We start from the raw sequence: 21731 nt of genomic DNA on the forward strand, positions 1-21731 counted from the left end.
ATAATGGCAATTATACAGCTCCATCCCTTTTTCTTGTACAAAAAAATTATGCCGGTATATCACAGGTTGTTCTTCTAAAGCCCGGTTAATACTTCACGCGAAAGCGAAATTTGTAACATCAACAATACGTTTGAAGCGCGTCCACCATTGTTGACGACATGAATTTCGCTTCGCACTTACTTTCGCGTGAAGTATGAATCGGGCTTTACGCAGATTCCTTTCTGCATTCACAAAATCAAAGAAGGCGTGAAACAAAACAACAGCCAACAAAAACTATCAAAGTTTAGTTAAGCGCCACTCGGTTTCCTGAAAAAAAATTGTGTTTTTATTGTGGTGCTGGTGTACTCCAGACTTCAAATTATTATTTTTTGGGGGTAACATGTTGAATTGTATTTATTTATGACTGTCTTTATTTGACAACCTTGCCATTTTGCAGTGATGAACTCCCCCTACGCTCAGCAAGGTTATGCCCCTTCCCCCTCGCCAGTCAACAGCCGTAGCGGTTTCAACGTTAACAGCAGCCCGGGGCCCATGGACTTGTATGCCGTCTCCACGACTCAGGCCGACCAGAATGCCATGACCAGCAACTTTGTGCCGGCGGTCAGCCCGCAGCCAAACAGCTACGGAATGGGCCAGGTAATTCAAAGAGCCACTTTAGAAATGGTTCCAAGATAGAGCAGGATGAGTCAAAAGAATTAAAGAGGGAAAAAACTGGTGAATGTGTCCCTTTTTACAAAAAAGATGGACACTTTTCCTTCTATAGGTGAAAAGTGGATGAAGTTGCCCTGCCAGATACCAGTGCAAGGAACTTTTTCTAATAACAATAATAATAACGTGGTGCATATATAGCGTTTTGTACCAAAGATCTCGAAGCGCTTCACAATTATTATCCCTGTTCATCAGGCCATGAGACCAGTTTTTGCAGCAGCTCGAGATCAGCGCATTCTAGTCTCTACCTTCAGAGGTACCCATTTATACTCTTGGTCGGAGAGAGGCAATTGTAGTAAAGTGTCTTGCCCAAGAACACAAGCACCATGTTCCCCGTCAGGGTGCGAACCCACGTACCATGGCATACGAGTCAAACACCATAACTATTGGACCACAGCGCTCCAATTTAAATTTTATTTGTAGAAATGTTACTTGAGGCACCTCAAATTATTTTTTTGTTTTTGTTTTAAAACAAGATATTCTTTAGAATAGGTTTAGTAGAATGAAATACAACGATTTTCCCCTCCAAAACTGAACACTACTGTAGGATTCTCATCTTTACAACAAAAAAGTTTTAAAAAGAAACACAAAAATCACCCCTAATAAAGTTGTTTACGATGTAATTTTTTTAGTGTTAAAATCAGATATTCACAAGGGTGGGATGATTCCAAACCTAAAGAAATTGTTGGAAAATAAAAAAAGACATGGAGGGACTGATGAGATGTCTACTCTTTCTCTCTTTCTCGCTCCCCGTAATTCCCCCTTTTTGCAATGTTCATGCCCGGTCCTCGCATCCCAATTCTAGAAGGTAATGTCATCTTCATTCTACGTATATTTGGTTTTTTCCCCCTCCCAACTTCAACTCTTTTTTTTTTCTTTTAACGGCTGGCAAGTGTTGTGAACTAGAATTCTGTTGAAATGTTTATACACATATTGATATATATTGTAACCACATCTTAGACTAGCATAATCCATATTTACCTAATCGCCGTCTTTTTTACCTTTTTTTTGTTGTTTTCATGTTATTTACGCCATATTTTTGTGGTCGTCTTCTTACGCACTCATTGTAGTGTTTAGATGGCTTGCACTGCACTAACCATGTTTGCTTTTATCTCAAAGACCAAAAGAATTTAAAGGCCTATTTACCAGAAATACCTCCCCAAAACAACCAAAAGAAAAAAACTTTAACCAAACAGGATCTGTGCAGATGCTTTGGAGTTGTCGTGTTAATATATAACGACTTCTGCCACGACCGCCATTTTGGATTCTATTAATAGCTTGTTTAATCGCAGCCATTTTGTTAGAAGCAAACTAGAAATGGTTGCAGTGTGTACTTTTGCAGTGCATGTGGTATGACGTCATGGTAACGATGGAGGTGTTTTTTTGTGGTTGGATCATTGTTTACAGATTATCACAAGTGTGTATTTTCTCTCCTCTTTCCCCTTCATTTTGGTGGGCTCTTAAAAATATTTATCCCGGCTCTCATTGTGGCTTGGTTTAAGGACTGTATCGTGGTGCAAGTGTGATAAAAACTTCACAACATCATGAACCTCCTGCTATGAGAATAGTCACAGAAATTTTTTTAAAAAATCAATCCTCTTCCCTGCCATGCGTTTTACACTGGCTAGTCACCAACGGTCAGATCATATTTCAAGCAAGCACTGTGACTAGTCAAATTCAGTCAACAGACAAAAGCAGGCAAGTGGTTGGCACAACTGGCTTATCAATCACCTACAGGCAAAGCAAAGCTGTATCAAGTTACATGAACAGTCACAGCCAGTCAATCCTGCTTTATGTAGGCTGGGAACTCTTGGATGCTAAAAGCAGTCACTTGATTGAATTTGACTGAAAGGACAACTTTGCACAGAATGTATGTTTGCATAGGAGGGTTAATGCCCAAAATATGAAATCAGACATTATTCCTTCATTTCCATTATTTGTATCACCGAAAATATATCTGCTGGAATAAATTTTTTGGGAAGCCAGAAATTAAGATGAGCTAGCAAAGAGTAAAATGTTCGTATTTGAACAATTAAAAAAAAAATCCAAAAACCCAAAAGAAAAGAAAAATATTATATCTCAAGGGGCTATCTTCCTGGAAAAGATTATTAAAGTTGTGAAGACAAAAAGGGGGATAGAAAGAATTTAATACTACATTGAATGAAATTGTCTGAACTGTGTTCAAAGTTAACTGAGGTTTCTGTAGGGTTTACTTGTTTTGTTCAATTTTGTCCCCCAACCACAATACACGGCTAGCCCAAAGGGAAAGAGGATGACAGTGGTTGCCATGGAAACTATCTAGCCAATCACTATCTACAATGGGCCGCAGTGTTAATTTTTAAAAAATTTGATATTCTGTCTCTTTTATTACCACCCTTGAATTTTTGAAATTTCATCCCAATTTTGTTTTTGTAATTTCCCCTCTTGCCCACTGCAAAGAAACCAAAATCAAACGGATTGATTTGTTGACCATCATGTTGTTGTTCCCATTTGTTCCATTCCCCCTCCTCCAGGCACTGATTGCGCCCAACTTCCCTAATGTCAATGGTTATACTATGCAATGAGCTAGCCGATTGATTGAATGAATGCACCACCTCTCAGGTATACTTTCCACTATACATTTCTCCAGGTCTACGACCTTTCACCTTTTTATGTGTGCTTTGTAAATATGGCCTGAATGTTGACCTTTCTGCTTGTGTTGCTGCGAATTTTTTTTTTATACTGCTATGACCGTGGCTGTACCAATATGCAACCTGATCTTGTTCATGTGAATGTTTCATTGTGACCCTGTAGCCTGCATAGCCATAACCGCTCTTGTTCAGACCTTCAACCTTTTTACAAAATGACCTCTGTGACCTCCCTCTGTGACCTCCCTCCGTGACCTCCCTCCGTGATCTCTGTCCATGACCTCCCTCCGTGACCTCTCTGTGACCTCCCTCTGACCGCCATCTGTGACCTCCCTCCGAGACCTCCCTCTGTGACCTCCCTCTGTGACTGATCTCTGTGACTGACCTCTGTGACTGACCTCCGTGACCTCCCTCTGTGACCTCCCTCTGTGACCTCCCTGTGTGACCTCTGTATTACTTCTCTGTGCTACCTCTCTGTGACCTTTTTATACTGCCATGGTATCTCATTTGTTCATTTTTGTGATGTGCTTGCATTAAAGGGAATATACAACATTTGCAAACATCGAAAAACAAAACTACCAAGTTTTTACGAAATACCTTACTAGGATGTCGGTAAATGACAGTCTAAAGCATCCTGTAAAATTATGGCACCTGGTGTAAAGTCATTTTGGTAATTTTGTATACATTTCTAACGGTGGTCGGCCGACCACCGTTGGGAAAACCTAACTATTTCATTTACTGCTCCAAATTTACAATTTTTTTCAGTCAAAATGTTGTTTGCTATTGGTTACATGTTCATGAATGGGTGCAGGCCAGCTAGACTGGTTCCCTTACCTTACAATTTTCCGGCATCTATAAATTGATCCATTTTATCTTTACTGGAGTCAGGGAACCAGACTCCTTGAGCATTTTTGTTTTTCTTGGTTTTTCCAGCATTTTCGAACACAAAACTTCAAATAACATGTCAGTGTAACAATATTTGATATGTTATACTAACCTCTCAAGTAGTTTATTTCTGAAAATTACATCAAAAGCCAATGATGTACATTCCCTTTAAGAAAAAATCACAAATGTCTCAGTTCCCCTCAAATTTCTGTACCAATTGTATGTCTTTTTTAGCCTGCAACTTTGCATCAATCCAGTGACTGTCACTTAAAATGTATAATCTTACTGTTGATGTCGTATTTGATTGTCGTTTTTGTGCTTTTCAGGCTCTGACTTTGTATTTAAACCGTCTGTGACCTTTGACCCTGTCTTTTCTACTCCCTTTCTGCTTTCCAGTTGCATGTACATCGTCAACAAGTTGTTTCCATGTTCTTGCTTGTATAAACACTGTGGCACTTTTTTTTTTTTTTTTTACCTTTTGACCAATCCTTACACCCAATAGCAGCTTCCAACACGCTTCCCTTTGTCAGTTGTGCACACTCCAAAGCGCCAAACTCAGTTTCATTTAATAATAGTAAATTCGGGCGTTTCACAATGCAGTGCGCCACCAAGAGTTTGCCACAGAGAGTTCATTTTTCCCAGTGCATTGTGGGAGATGGTCGACAAATTCGCAGTGCAGGAGATTTGAAATTGTTAGTTTATCCAGTCAGTGGTTTCGTAAGCGTATGATTCGAGGATCTGTTTGCCCATTTCTTTTCTTGTTATCAATATGGTGTTTTTTGTAAGGCCGCAGAATGTTTTGCCCCAATCTATGACATATTAGCTCAAGTTGTCTACCGACACTCATTCAAATGAGCCATGTTTTGTCGACCGTAAACTTGAAAAATGGACTCTCCGTTGCAAACTCTTGGTGGCGCACTGCATTGTGAATCGCCTGAATTGGAGCTTAGTGGTTGAACTGATAGAAGACCACACTTTTTCTATTAAACATGGTGGCCCTTAAAAAACACGGAACGGCATACTTTCACTATCCTGAGTCTCAAACAACCTATACCAATGCATGGGAAATTCTGTTAAAAGAAAAATGATACCAAGATCGCCCGATTCGGTCCAGTATTTTTTGTCTAGAGCCTATTTTGTGAAACAAAGTTTGGAGCCATTTTGTCCCGATGAATTACTAAACCGCACCTGCGAATTTTACTTAATTGGATAGAGGGATTAATTGTCATGTAATAATACCCACATGAAAGATGTGTGCTTCACAAAATAGGCTCTGCAGCAAAAACTACTGGACCGAATCACAATATTTTGTTATCATAATTCTTCTAAAAAGATTCTCCATCCATTGGTACAGGTTTTAGTCTCAAGGTAGTGGAAGTACGCCATTATGTTTTTTTGGTTTTTTGGTCACCCTTTACTTTTTTTTGCTTATTGCATTTGCATGCTTCTTTTTTCATCATTAACTACATGAATGTAATTTCCTTTCTCCAAGTGAAAATTTTTTGGGGGGGGGAGCTTTTAAACAACATTCTAAGGTTTAAATTCAGCTTGTTTCATACATTTCCTTACTTGCAAAACTCACTTGAAACACAAATTTTGAATAACATTTTTCTGCATGCAAACACTGAATGTTGCTCACGCCCGTTTTGGCATAATACCACTTTTGTGTCATAAAACCAGTTCTCTGCACACTGAATAATTCTGAAGCAAACACTTAAAACAGGTGTTACTTTCACATCTGAACTGGTGTTTGTTTCAACACTGGTTCCAATGGTATCGGTGTAATACAACCATTTCTATGGTGTTGATTTATAATTTGGGTGTGTATACTGTTGGTGCACCAGTAAAACACAAGTGCCCGTCACCTTTTAGCTCTTTGCACAAATCTGCCTCACAAGACCATAAAGCAAGGCCACATCTAGAAAAAATAACCAAAAAAACCCAAAACATTTTGACATTGCTGAGTTAAATCTATTAACCCTAACCCCTAGGCCACTTTTTGGCTAGGATGCATCCTCAATCCTGCACAATCCTCCAATTGCCACCATGTAAAAATTGGATTCAGCGTCAGTCCTCCAAAATCATCTGTTATTTCTTGAATCTGTTCAGTGGAGGGGTGACCACTGCCTCAATCCTTCAAAATCCTTAAAAAATCACTGTTAATGGGTTGAGGCAGTGCCAATGACATTCAGAAGCAGTGTGGATGATATCAAGCATAATGCAGGGCTCAATTATGCATGGCTAAACACAAACAATGCTGAGTACAGCCTCCGAACTTGACACAATGCATCCTCCAAAATCAACTGACAAAAGTTGTCCAAAACCAAGCAACTTGGGATGGACTTATGTGATGGACTCAGTCACAAGACTACCAGATTATATTATACACAAGACTGTGACAGCCAGTTTAGCATTCCATGAAAATTTGAAAGCTTGACATATCTTTGAGAATGACAATTTTCTTCGATTTTTTAAATTTTTTTAAATTTTTTTATTTTTTTAATTACCACTGCATGCCGTGAACAAACTGTCATAGGATTTTTAAGCTCTAGCAGCTTCTACATGTCACTTTGTGGTTGGTCGGTCAGTCTGACCCAGGAAACTTGACCAAAAACAAGTCCCTAAGTTTCCCATAAAATACCAAATTTTAATTTTCACAAAAAAAGAAAACAAAATAAATGAAATACCAGTACTTCACAAACATTGTTTTATATGAAAATTTTGTCAATGGAGGCAAGATATGTGCAGTAATATAGTCACGTGGTATACAGCGTACCATAATTCTGCGTGAAAAAGCACGCAATATTTTATGAGACTTACGGGGCTTATTTTTCTATTTTCGGAGGCAGACTAGGGCAGCCCGATTTTCGTGGGATTTTCATGGGAGGCTTCGAGGGCGCATGGGATAGTGCGTGGGATGCCGCGGCCCGGGCTTGTACGCACATTCTCCGGTCAACGTTATAGACTTTCATGGAAGACGGCCAGAGCTTATTGTGCACTCGCACTTGTTCCCTCATGTATTTATCAACAAAATTACCAATATTGAAAAAAGTTACAATGACATGTATCCATATAAACTCTTGAGTATGCAACTTTTTTTATACTTTTTCTTCTGCAGACGTACGGTGGCACCAGTCAGACTTACAATCCCCTTGTCCACGGCCGGAACTTCTAGAAAGAAAAAAAAAAAAGATACGTTATTTTTGCGGGAACGGAAAGAATCAAGCATCACGATTGCCAACAGGGTTACAAAGGCAAGGGTTTATAGATTCGACGCAGATCAACACTTCAAGAAAGTCCTGCGCTTTTTTAATTAAGAAAATATTTTGTTTTGTATAAATTCCCAGGAATGAACTTATTTAAATTGACCTACAAGCAACCTTTGTGTGCTCGTGTGTCTGCGTGTGTGAAAAAAAATCATGTACACCGGCAATCAAATTGGTTCAGGGGGAACAAAATGAAACCTTTTATGATCATGTGCAGAAGAGATACAAAACTTGCAACCAAATTTGCATTTATAATCATGTTCTGCGCACTTTATTTGAGATTTTCTCCCTTGGTTTTTTTTTATTGTTATTTTTTTTTTTTACAAACAAAGCATGTTTGCGTGCCCGCAAGGTTGTTTATTTAATATTTATGGCAGTGGCTGTTGACCAAAGTTGATGGGGGAAAAAATGGCTTTTTGGGGTGGAAAATAAGGAAGGGTAGGAGGGGGAACAGTTTGATAGTGGAAGCCTTTTCGGCTAAATGGGAAAAGGGCGAGCAGTAAAGTTTTAAAAATTAAATTAAAAAAAAATAAACATTGTGTGGTTATTTAAGTGGTAAAAAAAAAAAACAGTGCAAGTTGATGGTACGGCCATTTTTTATGAGTTTGTGTGATAATGGTTCAAAGATATTCGCGAATTATTGTGTCATTTTTGATCTTTAAGAAAGTTTAAAGTAAAAAAAAAACTTAAAGGACTTTTTGCTCTATTATTAATTGTAGCTTGCGATGAAGATATCTAACTGTCTGAGTTATTGAAAGTGAAAAAAAAAGTAGTCTGTAGTGTTGGTTAGCATCGTAGTCGGAGTAATGGTAGTTTTGCAGTGAATATGGGTGTAGTGGTTTTTGTGTAGGTTTTGAAGTACTGCTAGTGAAAAATCCCGTAGCTGAACACAATAATGTACCAACACTCTAAAATGTGTGGGCAGTTTCTCTATTCCGTGGTTGTTTTTTTTAAGTTTCACCTTTTTAAGTTTTAATTTGATTATTGTTTATATAATATTATTATGAAGTAAGTTTTAAAAATACATCTTGTAAAGGTATTAATGCCAGAGTGCCAATGATGTCAACGGTGTATCCCAAAGATAATTAACAAAAAAGTAATTGATAATTAATTGATGCGATTTTCTGTCATGTTTTAACTTAAGCTGGTTTATTATAAGTAAACTGCAACAAGTAGTGGTTACGCTATTAAGCTTTTCACTTTTTATTTTCTCAAAACGGGGAACTCAGTTCAGAGATTCAGCAACTCGTAGGGCCATTTTTTTTAGCAGTAATATAGGGAATTGTAAGTAATTATGTTTTACTCATTTTCTATTTTGTTTTGGAACAAGTTTCTATACTTTCTAGGTTTGCGTAGGTTATTAGAAATCTGCAAGGTTTTATTTCTGTGTGTGTTTTTAATTCTTGGGTATGTGCCAAATATTTTGCTCTATTCATGGGGCATTCGATGCAGCCTTGTGTGTCATCTTAAAAGACTGGGTTTGTTTTCTGTCTCAATCTGAGGCAAAGGGAATGGATGTTGCTCTGAAATACCCCTAAATGTCAAGCTTGAATCATACTGATTTGGGCACGGGCCTTCTAAATGCTAATAGCGGACTGCCAAAAAAAACTACTCAGTTGCAGTAGTTGCACTCAAAATTATTCACTCTGTTTGCTGAACACATAGTTCTCCGGGAAATGCTACGCATAGTTGATTTTTCTCGATATCATGGAAAGTTTTCCAATGTCTGCAGTTGGGGACCACACTCCAAAGTTTTTGCTGTCCATGTCAAAATGGAGTGAGCATGTTTTGGATTCTGATGGATATCTGCAACCAATGCAAAGGGATATGTCTAATCAATTGTTACCAGACAATTGTAGAGTTTTTTACTGGATATTTGTCCTCTGAATTCAGCTTTGTCCCAAATGCGTTGGGTCTTAATATGATATTGAAGATTTCATAAGAAGCGAGGAGGGAAAAAAGGGGGAAAGACATGTACATATTTCGGAGAAACTTTTGAATATCATGTGTTGTACAAGGTAGAACTTCACTGGAAAAACATCAGTACATGTATTTTTTGTTTTTAAGGTGAGAACATTTTGCGTAGTAATCGCCCAACTCCTGTATTGAAACAAGCAAAAATTACTGCCATAATGCTTTTTCATCAAAAAAAAGAGAAACTTTTTATTTTGTAAAGTCCCTGTACAGTAACAACCTAAAGAAATTTTTTCTTATAGCAATACTGGAGAATATTTCAGACAAGATTTAATTGCCAATTATTTTTTTTCTTCTTCGATGTGTTTACATATTTCTTTAAATGTTCTGCAAATTTTGCCTTCTGTTTCTTTTCGGACTTGTTTTTGGGCCCAGTTATGGCTGTGTTGTTTTGTGTGTATCTGGCATCTATGCATAGCATTTCATTTGTGCTGTTTTCCAAAATTTCTGTAAAGTTTAGACTTACATGAATTTTTCAACCAATTTGCAAGTTTTGGATCATCAAACGACCCCCATCATGAAAGCTAGTTACTTAGACTTAGTTTTCTATGGATTCTGCCAAATTTGGGGCATGACAAACCACCTGATTTATGTGGATAATCATTAATGTGGACCAAGAAATTGTCTGTGTTCCATTTTCGTTATTCCCTTAGGCTAACAAGTATGTTACATATCCTCTTGCGCATACAAAAAAGAAAAAAAAAGATGTACCATATTCACATTTATTGCTTGACAAAGAATGACAAGATCCTGAATCAAATTGTCGAAACTTGCTTTTCGATGACCACTTTTTAACAATATGCAGTTGTGTATACAAATTGGTTTTATAAACTCAATGAGTCGCCCCTAGTAGTCAGTGTATCGTGTAGTCCTGTTTCGTCCTCACAGTAAAATAATGTAGCTTTTCCAGTAGATGCGTCAATATTTGTGTGTGCGTGTGCGTGTGTGTATCCATGTACAAAAAAATCTCACTCTACCTCTGTCGATATATCATAAAGGAATGAATATCATAAAAAAAATTGAATGAATATAAGAAAGAAGAAAATGTTGGTGTTTAAAATCTTGTACAGTACATCACGTCGTCGTGGCAAGTTCAGGATATTGTTGCCAAAATGTAGATCCCATTTTAATTTATCGGGATTTTTTTTCGGGGGGGGGGGTGTAATCTTAAGGCCCATCTAAGATGTCATTCAGTTAAGAAATTATTAATTCTGCTTGGAATTTTCCCCCAACATAAAAAGGATGCTGAAAGAATTTTTTTTTTTTGGGGGGGGGGGGTTTAAGAAATGCACTGCATGGTTATCATGGCTGTCTTTAATGTGCTTGCCTTATTAATCAAGTTTTGGGTCAATGACATTTGTGGGCATCTGATGTTGATCTAAACAATTATGAAGACAGAAATTTGCTGGATCTTGGAGCGTATGCTTTGTGTCAACTTTTTATTCAAAACAAAGCGTGTCAGACTTAGGATTTCCACATGAAATCCTATTTCTGTAGCAAAGTGTTTGTTGTGTTGTACCTTCTAAGGACATCCTTTTGCTCACTTAACAACGCATGGAGAATTTCTGGATAAAATTTTAAACCATTTGAGGCATATGCTGTGGTACTGCAGCTTCAGATAGGACTGACCCAATAAAATGAAATCTTTTTTTCAAAAAAAATTAAAAATCTAACAAAATGTTGCACTTGCTTGTCTGCTCCATATTGGAAAGGCAAAGAAAAAATGCAAAGACAATGAATTTGAAATGTTATGATACAATCATTAAAAAAAACAGTTGTGTGGCCTAAAATGTGTTTTAACAAAACTGCAGTGTAATTAAGAAATTGGACAACAGTACAAAAAAGCATTTGTGTAAAAGGAGTTAGTGTAGCGGCGCGCTGTTTTCTTCTTTTTTGCTTTTCGGGTCCATGGTATATCGGTATGTAATGCTCCTGTGTATAAATATTATAAACAAAAAAAGTATCCGCTGTTGTACTGCAATTAAGGATTCTAATAGTAGTGTCTATTGGTAGATTTGTCGAGAAAAAAAAAACAACATCATTCAGGGAATTCTATATGGATGCATTGTAATGCTATTTTTCCATTTCTGCATGTAAATGCTTTAAAAATATGTCAATACACTGAAGTAACTTTTTGTAAAGGAATTTGTTCCCTTCCATGTTTTGATTTTATCTATAATATTAATAATTGATTGTAATTCTAGTTTCTGGGAATGGTTGATATATTTTTTAGCATTTTTTAGGATATTCAAAACTCGTAGTGGTGTGTAATGTAGTGGTTTTTTGAGAGCACTCGTAGATTGTAGAAGTAATGTTAAAATCTGTCAGATGTCTTATGTAGAAGTTAGAATGAAATTTTCAAACAAATCATGTGTACAGTCAATTTTGCTTTTGAATAATTAATAGTAATAACAAAAATGGAATGGTTAACAACTCCAGTGATCATGAATATGTAAATTCCAGGTGGACCAATCCAGATGTATAGCACTCAGTGTGGGTGTGTCCTCATTGGATGTAACCAATCAGCAGCTGCTCTTGAACCAATGAGAATAAGGGTATGAAATATGCTAATTGTAACATGATTCAACCAGACAGCTGGATTGGATGCCCAGGATTTACCTGCAATTGATCACACTTATAAGTAATTGAGAAAGAAACAACTCTGGAAGTTTTTACGGTTTCCTTCTTCGCTGTTCGGTTGGGTGGGCATTTTTATCTTTAACCTGATTGATCTTGTGTGTGAATTCTACAGTACCATTTAAGCAAAAGAAAGGGAGATAGAAGAAGAAAATGAATGAATCTTTTGCAGATTTTTTTGTCATATCACCATCTGTAAAATATCTTTTACGATTAAGTAGACACCTTTAATTGAAACAGTGGACAGTTGGGAACGGTGTGCTTCCAGAATTGTTGAGAAAAAAAAACAAGGGGGGAGGGAGAAGTAAAAAAAAAAATGTAAAAAAGGGAAAGTGGGATACTTCAATCACAATTTCTCTGATTCATGCTACCTTAATATCTCACCCTCTCCAGACACAAGTTAAAAAAAAAAAAACCAAATTACGTGACGGGTCAACATTTTTTACGGAAATTTATGAAAAGTGTAGCTGACTAGATTTCAGAAGTAGATCTTTGAAACAAAAAGATTGCAGAAGAATCAGAAGATTTAAAAAATGCTAATATGTGAAAAAAAATCATTTCAAAATTGTTGTTTTTAATATGAAAAAAAATGTTGAAATGGATAATAAATTAATTTTATCTATACCTGTACATATACATTAAATACAAACCATACGTTTTTACCACTGTACATGCCGCAAGCTGTTAATGTGCTGCATGCGGAATGTTGCAGAACGGCATTAAAACAAAGAAGAAAAAGAATTATTTTTTAATACAAGAAGAGTTGTGGGGGAGTTACACGAGGCGTAGATTCTTGTAGATTCAGAGTAATTCCAATCAGGGGTCAATTCCAGCCAGCTGCTAAGCAGATGGATTCACTAAGCGAAGGGTTTCCTGCTTATGGTTACCAGCTGAAATGTAGTACACAGAGTGTTGTTTGGCTGGTTGTAGTGTGGTAACCTCAAAATACTGCTTAAGCACATTCTGAAATCTGCTAAGCAGCTCCTCGGGATTGACCCAACAGATCATAGTGATTCTTAAGGTAGCTTGATTCAAGGTCAGGTCGGAGGGTAAAGGTCAAATGGATGCCTTCACAGAGTAGTTTTACTGTGGAACATATAACTGTTTATAACTGTATAAAATTCATGGATTTTGTTTTTGCAGGATTTTGTTTTTGCATTTCCTCAAGTAAATTATTCTCTGTCTAAATTAAGTTCTAAGCTTGTCTGTGAGTTTTTTATGGGGCATTTAATGCCTCGGTGTGTATGAATTAAGGAACATGTGATTTGCATAGTCATGCGACCTTTATGGAACACATAATGTCGGTATTGGCTGGTTAAAAAAGCTGAAATTTGGCAGTGGAGAAAAGAACGCCGATATCATCTCACTGAAGTAATTCAAAATCTTTTGTTCATTGCACAATAAACTTGCTAAAGTTTGCTCTTTACCCCAAATGTTTGTCAACTCAACATAGATTGAAATTTTCTTTCTTTGCAATTGTAAATTTGTGGCGAAACAACCAATCTAACCACTTGCAGGAAAAAGTGATAAGGTAGCAAACTATGCACACATTGTCCCAGAAAGACCTGATGAACTTCAATTTTGAGAACAGTGAACAATTTATTTGGAGGTGACCGAATAACGGAACATGGTCAATCTATAGGTTCCACAGTAAAACTTTTCCATTTCAGCCATGTTGGTTTTTGTAGGGTAGGGGCCATTTTTTTTTTTTTTTTAAGCAATGCTTTGACTTTTTTTTTCATGATACTGGGGAAGCTTGGGTGGAGTGGCAGTGATATATATCATGATTTAATGCAATCTTACTTAAAGCAATATTGTAAAGACCGTGATAATTTTTGACTAGTTCTACCTCCAGTTACTCGCAAACTTGTCAATTTAAAAAATCTTCCATTAACATTACGAGTGAGGCTAACAGTTGCACTTAGGGTATTCTATGTGGTGTTTTTTTTGGGGGGGGGGGGGGGTTTGGAGGGGTGGGTTTGGGGGGGTATCAGTTGTTTGCTTTCAAAATTGGCATTCATTTTATGTGAAAACATGCATGGGTACAATTTTTTTTTAAAGTTATTGTTAATTTGGTCCCTGCCCTTAATCAAACTGCCACGTGGCTGAAAGGGAAATCTAATTTTTTAAATGGTAGAACTGCGTAACACTGGACATTTTTCATGTCAATATAGACAGATGTTTTCCAACATGTGAACACATATTGAATATGAAGCTGTCTGTTTTTGGTGATAGAAACGGCAGATATATACTGGTGCAATTTACGTCAGGACCAACAGAAACATTGGAGGTCACATGTGAGGTCACGCTCCCTAATTTGATTATGCAAATTTTAGTAACTTATGCTAATTAGTGACATGTATATTCAAATTGGCTCAGGTGTCACATGTTCTCTCCAAGTGCCCCCTCAGATTAAAATAAATGTAGAATTGCAGACATTTAAGAAGCTAGTGACAACATAGGTTTTGCCAGAGGTAAAATACAAGTTCAAAACTTAATTTCACATTGTAAAAGGCCATTTTTTAACCATTTCATATGAAGGGTGTTTTCTTTTTGTTTGTCATTTTTGTACATTTTTCTGTAACTTAAAACAAAGAAATTGGAATGTTCTTATTAATGAAGCATTTATTAATTGCAGATGACAATTTGTTCTGTTTTTAATTTTGGGGCCACTGTAGAATTTTGTGTTCCATTCTTGGGAGAGTTTGAATGTATTTTTCATACTTCTATTTAATGCTCTTTTAAGTTTTAAGTATCTTTTTAAGCCAAAAATGGTAAGATTTTCCTATCTGTTGTCATGTAACAGGGATCTAGATTTATAAGTTGGAAAGGGAATAAAAAACAATTAATTTTAGTAGCTGAACATCTGTTTCTGAATGAAATATCGTGATTGGTCACTTCTCAAATAGTGAGCCAATCACGGACAAAAGGCAGGAAAATCTTGCACCTGATTGGCTGTCAGACATGAAATGTGTTTTTTTTTATTGGTCAGTGCACTCTCCCAAACAGCAGTAGATCATGTAGAAATGGGGTAACAAAAATTCGTAAAAATGAGTAAAAAAAAAGAAATAAAAAAAATGTTTGACTTCTGTACAGGAACTAAGTGTCATTTAGTGAATCTGTTGGTCTTCCTTGTCCTTCTGGTCTTTGTTACATTTTGTCTTAATAACGATTCCAGAGATGTGAAAAGGATGAGGGGTAGTCTTACCCCTTACAAATCTATCCCTCACAAGTTGCAAGTAAATCACAAAGTAATGCCTTTGTTATACTTTGTGTGCACAGCTTGTGATACAATAGGCCTGGATGAATTGCTATTTACTTAATTGTTACTGTTAGGACTTGTGATATTAAGTCCGAATTTCAGCCAAGGAAATTAATTCTGGTTGAAATAAGAGCATTTTGAAACTGTACTTTCGAAAACTTTAGTACATGAGAACAAAGAAATGTCTCCACAAGCTAGGATACAAATTTCAGTATGTGTGCACTCACATCCACAAAAAGTTTACAGGTGACTGATATAATTTTCAGTAATTTTGAAATAAAGATTGTTGGGCCTAATTATACTTTGCTGCTCATAATTTTCGCTTGAACAATCAGTTGAATTTTTTTTGGTAGGTTACTGGAGTACTAGCGTTCAAACAAACAGGTCTGGATGTTGTGCAACTTTCACGTTTTCGAACATGTAGTTCGCGCCATTATTGGTAACAATGATTTGTGTCGACACGGACTACGCGTTGTTTGACTTGTGGACTTTCGGCGGGTTTTTTTTTACGGCAGATGATTACATGCATGGTCTACGCGCGCCGTGACAAGTTTTACCTGTTTACAGGTAGGTTTGTTTAAGATTCGCTTCAATTTTTTAAGTGTAATTTTCACAATCAGATCTTTGTAGAATATTGACAGAACTTATTTCATTTTATCTGCTGGCATTTATAGATAAATGTTGTGATGGAGTTAGGATATCTGAAGAGCATAAAAGTGTGATTTTGAGCCCTGGATAAACCAGAAGTGTGTGAAGAAATTTTGTGAGAGGAGATAGGTCTAATGTATAACGTTATTCAGAGTACTACTACTACTACCGGTACGTACGCATGGCCGGCCAAGACCGGTGAACTTTGGCGGGCTTTTCTGACACTACCATGCCGCGGCCGTCACTAGTTTTACAGGTACATTTGCCTAAGTTTTGCTTCAGTTTTCAAGTAGGCTTATTATAATTTTCATAGCAATATTAACGGTGCTGTAAATTATTGACTGGACTTTAGCGTTTCATTTTAGTTTATTGAAGTGAACTCACCCAACTAGTCGGTGATATTTGAAACCATTAACAGTGCAAATTTGTTGGGTGGGTTTTGTTTTGACAGAAATTTTGGGGTAAAAGGATGATGATCATGAATACAACAAAACGCGACATGAAAATAAAGATGGGGATCACAGTTAATGTTTACCTATTTGTCAGACTAAGATCATGAGTAATGAAAAACATGCAAAGCAAAATCAGGCTTTTAAACTCTTTAACTCTTTAACCAGCAAAATTCTCCAAAATTGTCATTGGGCAAAGAAAAGGTCCTCAGTATTTCAACAACCAAGTTTGAAGACTCAATTCTTTTCTTCAATATTTTGCAGATGAGAGAGAAGTCAACTGATCTCAAAATGAGGCAAAATAGTCCAACTGTTTAAAAAGACTGACCTCTTCATTCATTGTTATTAGGTAGGTGGCTGACTATGGAGACATGTGTATAAATAGAGACTATACCAGACACTTGTGCCAGATGTATCTTTTGGCACAGTTGATTGATGCAGTACTGAAGGGTTGTTGGACTGGTTGTTTCAGGTGCCAGTCTATTTTCTTATGTTGCATGTTTTCAATACATTTGGAACTCTCATACGCAATATCGAGAGTCCCAAATTTTCAGACTACCTATTTGTGTGCCTTTTACAGATTTTTTACCAAAAATTAAAGCCATAGGCCTATTGCTCCTTTTAAAAGTTTTATTTAATAGGCCTACCTGATCTTTATTGAATTAGTATTTTTTTTACTGCTTTTAGTTCTACGATTGTTTACTTGATTTTTTTTTTTACAGGGGCAGGCCCTGTACGTATATGGAGTGAAGCAGCAAAAAATGAACCAACCACCAGGACCCAAGAACTCAACAAAATGCCGTCCACTAGAACGTGAGTCCTTTGAGTTTGTGTTGTACTTTTGTCTCCTTCCCTCCTGAGCCCATTGATTTTGGATACCATGCTTTAGGTAAATGTCAAGGTTACATGCATTAAAATAATATAAAATGTTTTCCTCAGGCAGTCAGGGTATCTCAAACAACCTGACATGTCGCCTTCAAGGTTGTAAATATGGATTGAGTATATTGGACCCCATAAGCGAAAAGAAGAACTGCATTCAGGATAGTTCAGGAACAACTTGTGTTAGGGTTTGCTGAAGCCTAATTAGTTTGGATCTCGTAGGTCAAAGCTCAAGGTCATTAACGTTCCATCTTTTCAAGCGTAATTTTAGCAATACCAAATGTTTATTACATCAACTTCACATATGATATGTTAGTTGTTTAGAACAGGGGCGGATCTAAGCTTTCAGGAAACGGGGGGGGATATGGGTGGTCTAAATGACGGGCTTGGGTGTGTTAGTCAACTGGACGTGCAGTCCATGTTTATCGCCCGACTGTCAGTTGTTTTTTAGTTGTATTCTTTTACAATTAAAGTTGAATTTTTTTTTAGTGTTATTAAATTACCCCTAGCATTTAGGCCAAATTGCATTTTTGTCTGATTTTGAGCGAATATAGTTTTTCACGTAATTCAGTGAAGTTGTTCAGTGAAGTTGGTATTATTGTCAATGATGTTAAGTTCTTGCAGGCCCTTGTTAGGCATGTACACCGCATATTACACCGACTAAGACACTTTAGTATTGCCTTTATAGATGACACTTTGTGAAGTTTAAGGCAGAATTTTGGCCATTGACTGCCCCTTGAAGTGTTAAGGCCAAACAAAATATATTTCTGCTTCTGATTAAATGGCATTTGAAATTAAGGTAGGTAGGGAATTTTTGGGGGTGTTTTTTTTTTTCATTTTCTTTTGATCATATATGTCCGCGTGTAGTCAAGGTAAAAGGTACTACATGTGTAATTGATGGTTTGTTTTTTTCCTCAGACTAATTCCCCCCCCCCCCAAAAAAGGGTAGGGCCTGTCAAAATAGGGTACGTAGGGAAATAGGGTAGGTAGGGTAACTGGAGCAGAACTATTGGGGTTTTTTTTGGCCTAATGGGCCAAATAGAATCGCAACACTAGCCATGTCAGTGATCAGGGTTTAAATGCTTGAAGTGTTGTAAGCAGGTCTAACTCTAAGGCCTGAACAGTAGGATTATTTGTTCTGTGCTAATAATAAACTGTAAAAGCCTGTCATGTCATATGTTTAGAAATTTGCCTGTGTAATAAATTTTGGATGCCGTACGATATCTTCAGGATTAAGACAGTTGTGAAAGATGCTGATAATATTCGGAAATGTCTGCCTTGGTGTTCATGAATTTTGTAGAAACATGTTGAGTGGAATGCAGACCCTTATTTTCTGATTGAAGTGACAATAAACTCGAAGAGAATTTATGCTCACTTTATAGCATGTGTACTGAATAATTTTGTATTTGTTTACATTAAGTTTCTAGGGAATTTTGGCTCTAAAACAATTCACCGGAAAATAATTCTTACTTTTTCTTCATATTCAGACATTTATCTAGTTCCATGTTATTTTATTTGAAGGAAAGGGACATACATGCATACTGTCATTTGCTAGGATTGTAATTTATTTTCTATAATCTATCTCTTTCCAGTTTTCACAGTGATTTGGGGTGCTCATCAAACATCAGTCAGAATCATTGCGTCAATCCTCATCCGTTCTTGTAGACCAGGCCCTTCGAGCGCTGATAAGCCCATAGTGAAAACGGTGCCTTGTGATGGAGTTCACACCGTGCCTGATGTTCCTCCACACATTTGGGGTGTAGCTGATTGCCACACTAGCTGCAACCAACGAGTGTCTCCCCCTGGTGCCTGCCTACCCCATTGGTGTCCTCCCCCGGTGTTGGTGTCAACACGGATGCCCAAGTCATCACCTTGTATCAGTCCTCGACCTGGTGTTAAGTGCTATGCTCTGCATGCCTGATTTCAGGCTTGAGATGTATTGTAATAAGAAAGAAGAATGGTTTCTAATGTGTTTAAACTATGAATGTGTAGCTATTTTATAGACAAATTGAAATGATTTTTTTGCTGATGGAGATGCAGTAGTGTTTCATGTTCAATTGGCATGATGTTCATGTACTAGATATTATGACTTGTACCATCGTTATGAGTTGTCTCCTTTATCATACTAGCTATCATTTTTAAGATACGGGCAAACCTAATTTGAAGATAAGAGAGAAAAATCAGCAAATAATTTGAGCATTATTCAAAGACATCACATAAGTTTCAAGTGACAATAACTGTGAATATCAAGAGTCATGTCAACAACAGAAACAGAAGGGCAGGAAGTTGCTACTGCTACAGATCAAGGGTTATGGCGCAGTAAAAGAGAGAAAACTGACGGAGAAGGCCCAAATCAACATTGACCAAACCATACAAGACAAAGAAGGAAGGTTCAGCAATGCTAACTCTAGATGGAAAGCAGAAAAGCAGCCAGGGACCTCCTCAAGAATTTCTTGCCTGAATTTATCAACTACACCAGATCCACAATCGCATCCAAGTCCTTATGCGCAGTTACTAAAACTGCAGAAACTGCAAGCACCGAACCCAGATGTACTCTGTCAAGTTGAATGTGCTTCTCAGATTTCTTAGGGCATTGAGACATTGATCAAGAAACGGCTTGAACATGTCAAGGAACTTGACTTCAATACACCGATCGAACGGAAGAATATATCGGACCCGCAGATGAGTTTTTTAATCCCTGAAAGTAGTAAGTACACATCTGGAGGTGCAGCTCAGATGATCCAAGGCGCTTTCCTGCGCTCAGATGAAGCTGCCTATCAGGATGCTTGGTCAAAATTAAACACAAGATATGGAGATCCCTTTCATCATCCAAAGGACCTTTAGAGAAAGAATCGCTCACTGGCCCAAGGTTGAAGATAAGGATGCCAAGGCACTTCGAGATTTCTATGGTTTCCATACAGCCTACAAAGATGCCGTGCCACATGTCAAAGGCTATCCTGAACGACTGTGAAGAGAATATAAAATTGGTGAATAAACTTTCTGAATGGGACGTGAAACAGTGGAATTGTCACGTGAATGCTTCACGAAAGAAGCAGGAGTATCTCTCCTTCGAGAAGTTATGTGACTTTGTTGCAGAAGAAGCGGAGGTAGCATGAAACCCTATTGCCATATGTTGAAGTCACAGGAGAGTCACAGAAAGGAAACAAAGCAACCAAAGCATCAGGTCCTGGCAACACAGGCCTCTGGTCAAGTCACAGCAGCATCTTCAAGCACTCCTCAACCCCTCCTGCCTTTTTTTGTGCTGGTGCTCACTCCATTCACAAGTGCTCTAAGTTTGAAGGCAAGTCTATGGAGGAAAAGAAACAGCTCATTCAGGATAACAGACCCTGCTTTGAATGTTTGAGAAAGGGTCACCATTCCAAAGACTAAGAGGGGAGCCACATATGCCAAGTGCAATCTCACATGACGACAATCCTCTGCAAGTCGCAAGAGCCCTGCCAGGGAAAAGAATGAAGAACAGGCCTTGGCTATGTCTTGCTGCGTCACAGAGAGAGGTAGCACTACCATGTACATGTATGATAGTACCATTGTAAGTGGCTGCAGGTTTGGATCCAGCTAATGAAGTTTGCACCTATGCCATGTTGGATACACAAAGCGACTCATCCTTCTTCTGAATACCACTGCCGACAGTCTTCGGGTAAAAGGCCAACCGGTCCAGCTGAAATTGGCAACGTTGACAGCGAGTTCAACAGTACATGTATTATTATCGGGTTTTGTCCTTCACCAGTGATTATTTTAAAATACATCGGTGAAGGGCAAAACCTGATACTATGTTGGTTGATCATGGATATACCTAGAAGCCCTCTAGTTTTCCACCCAAAGGTCAAAGGTCAAGGCAAATAAATTAAAACAATGAGTCAAGGCATAAGATAGGTAGGTACAGTCGTCTCTCATTAATACAAACTCGGTCGAACCAAGCCAAAATGTTTGTCAACTCAGAATTTTGTATTGTTAATAGAGGAACATCAGACCCATTCATTGTGCACATAAATGCAGTCGGTACCAAGGCTTTATAAATTATGTACACGTGTGCTATAACCAGAATTTGTACATGTATTAACAGTGTTTGTAATAACGAGTCGACTTTACTGATATTAACCAAATCCATGCCATAAAATATTTTGGTTGGGGGGGGGGGGGGGAGGGTGTGACAGAACCCATGTGAATGCGGTAGATGAGATATGGAATCACTTCACCTGTTGCACTTTCTCCTAATCACCTGCACTCATTGTCATCAAAATTGACTGACGAAATCAAAATCAAGTTTTTCGTTAATAGCCATGCTCTTTGGAAAAATTAAGGAAGAAAAAGGCACTTACCACCCACCCCCATTACCGGGGGAAAAAAATGCCTGTTTACTTTTGAAATGCCTATT

The 21731-nt window shown here is 37.5% G+C and overlaps 1 protein-coding gene across 1 annotated transcript in view; it reads left to right on the forward strand.

Annotated features, from left to right (window-relative positions):
* The window catches only part of LOC119727035 (RNA-binding protein Musashi homolog Rbp6-like), a 55966-nt gene extending 42677 nt beyond the window's left edge, over positions 1-13289 (forward strand). Inside the window, exons 8-9 of the mRNA XM_038198925.1 lie at positions 437-636; positions 7339-13289. Of these exons, the coding sequence (XP_038054853.1) occupies positions 437-636; positions 7339-7395 (257 nt within the window). The 3' untranslated portion in view covers positions 7396-13289. The remainder of the gene's footprint in view (positions 1-436; positions 637-7338) is intronic.
* The last annotated feature ends 8442 nt before the right edge of the window (positions 13290-21731 follow it).

This window comes from Patiria miniata, unplaced genomic scaffold, assembly GCF_015706575.1.
Source record: "Patiria miniata isolate m_02_andy unplaced genomic scaffold, ASM1570657v1 HiC_scaffold_2, whole genome shotgun sequence".
In the NCBI taxonomy this organism is placed as follows: domain Eukaryota; kingdom Metazoa; phylum Echinodermata; class Asteroidea; order Valvatida; family Asterinidae; genus Patiria; species Patiria miniata.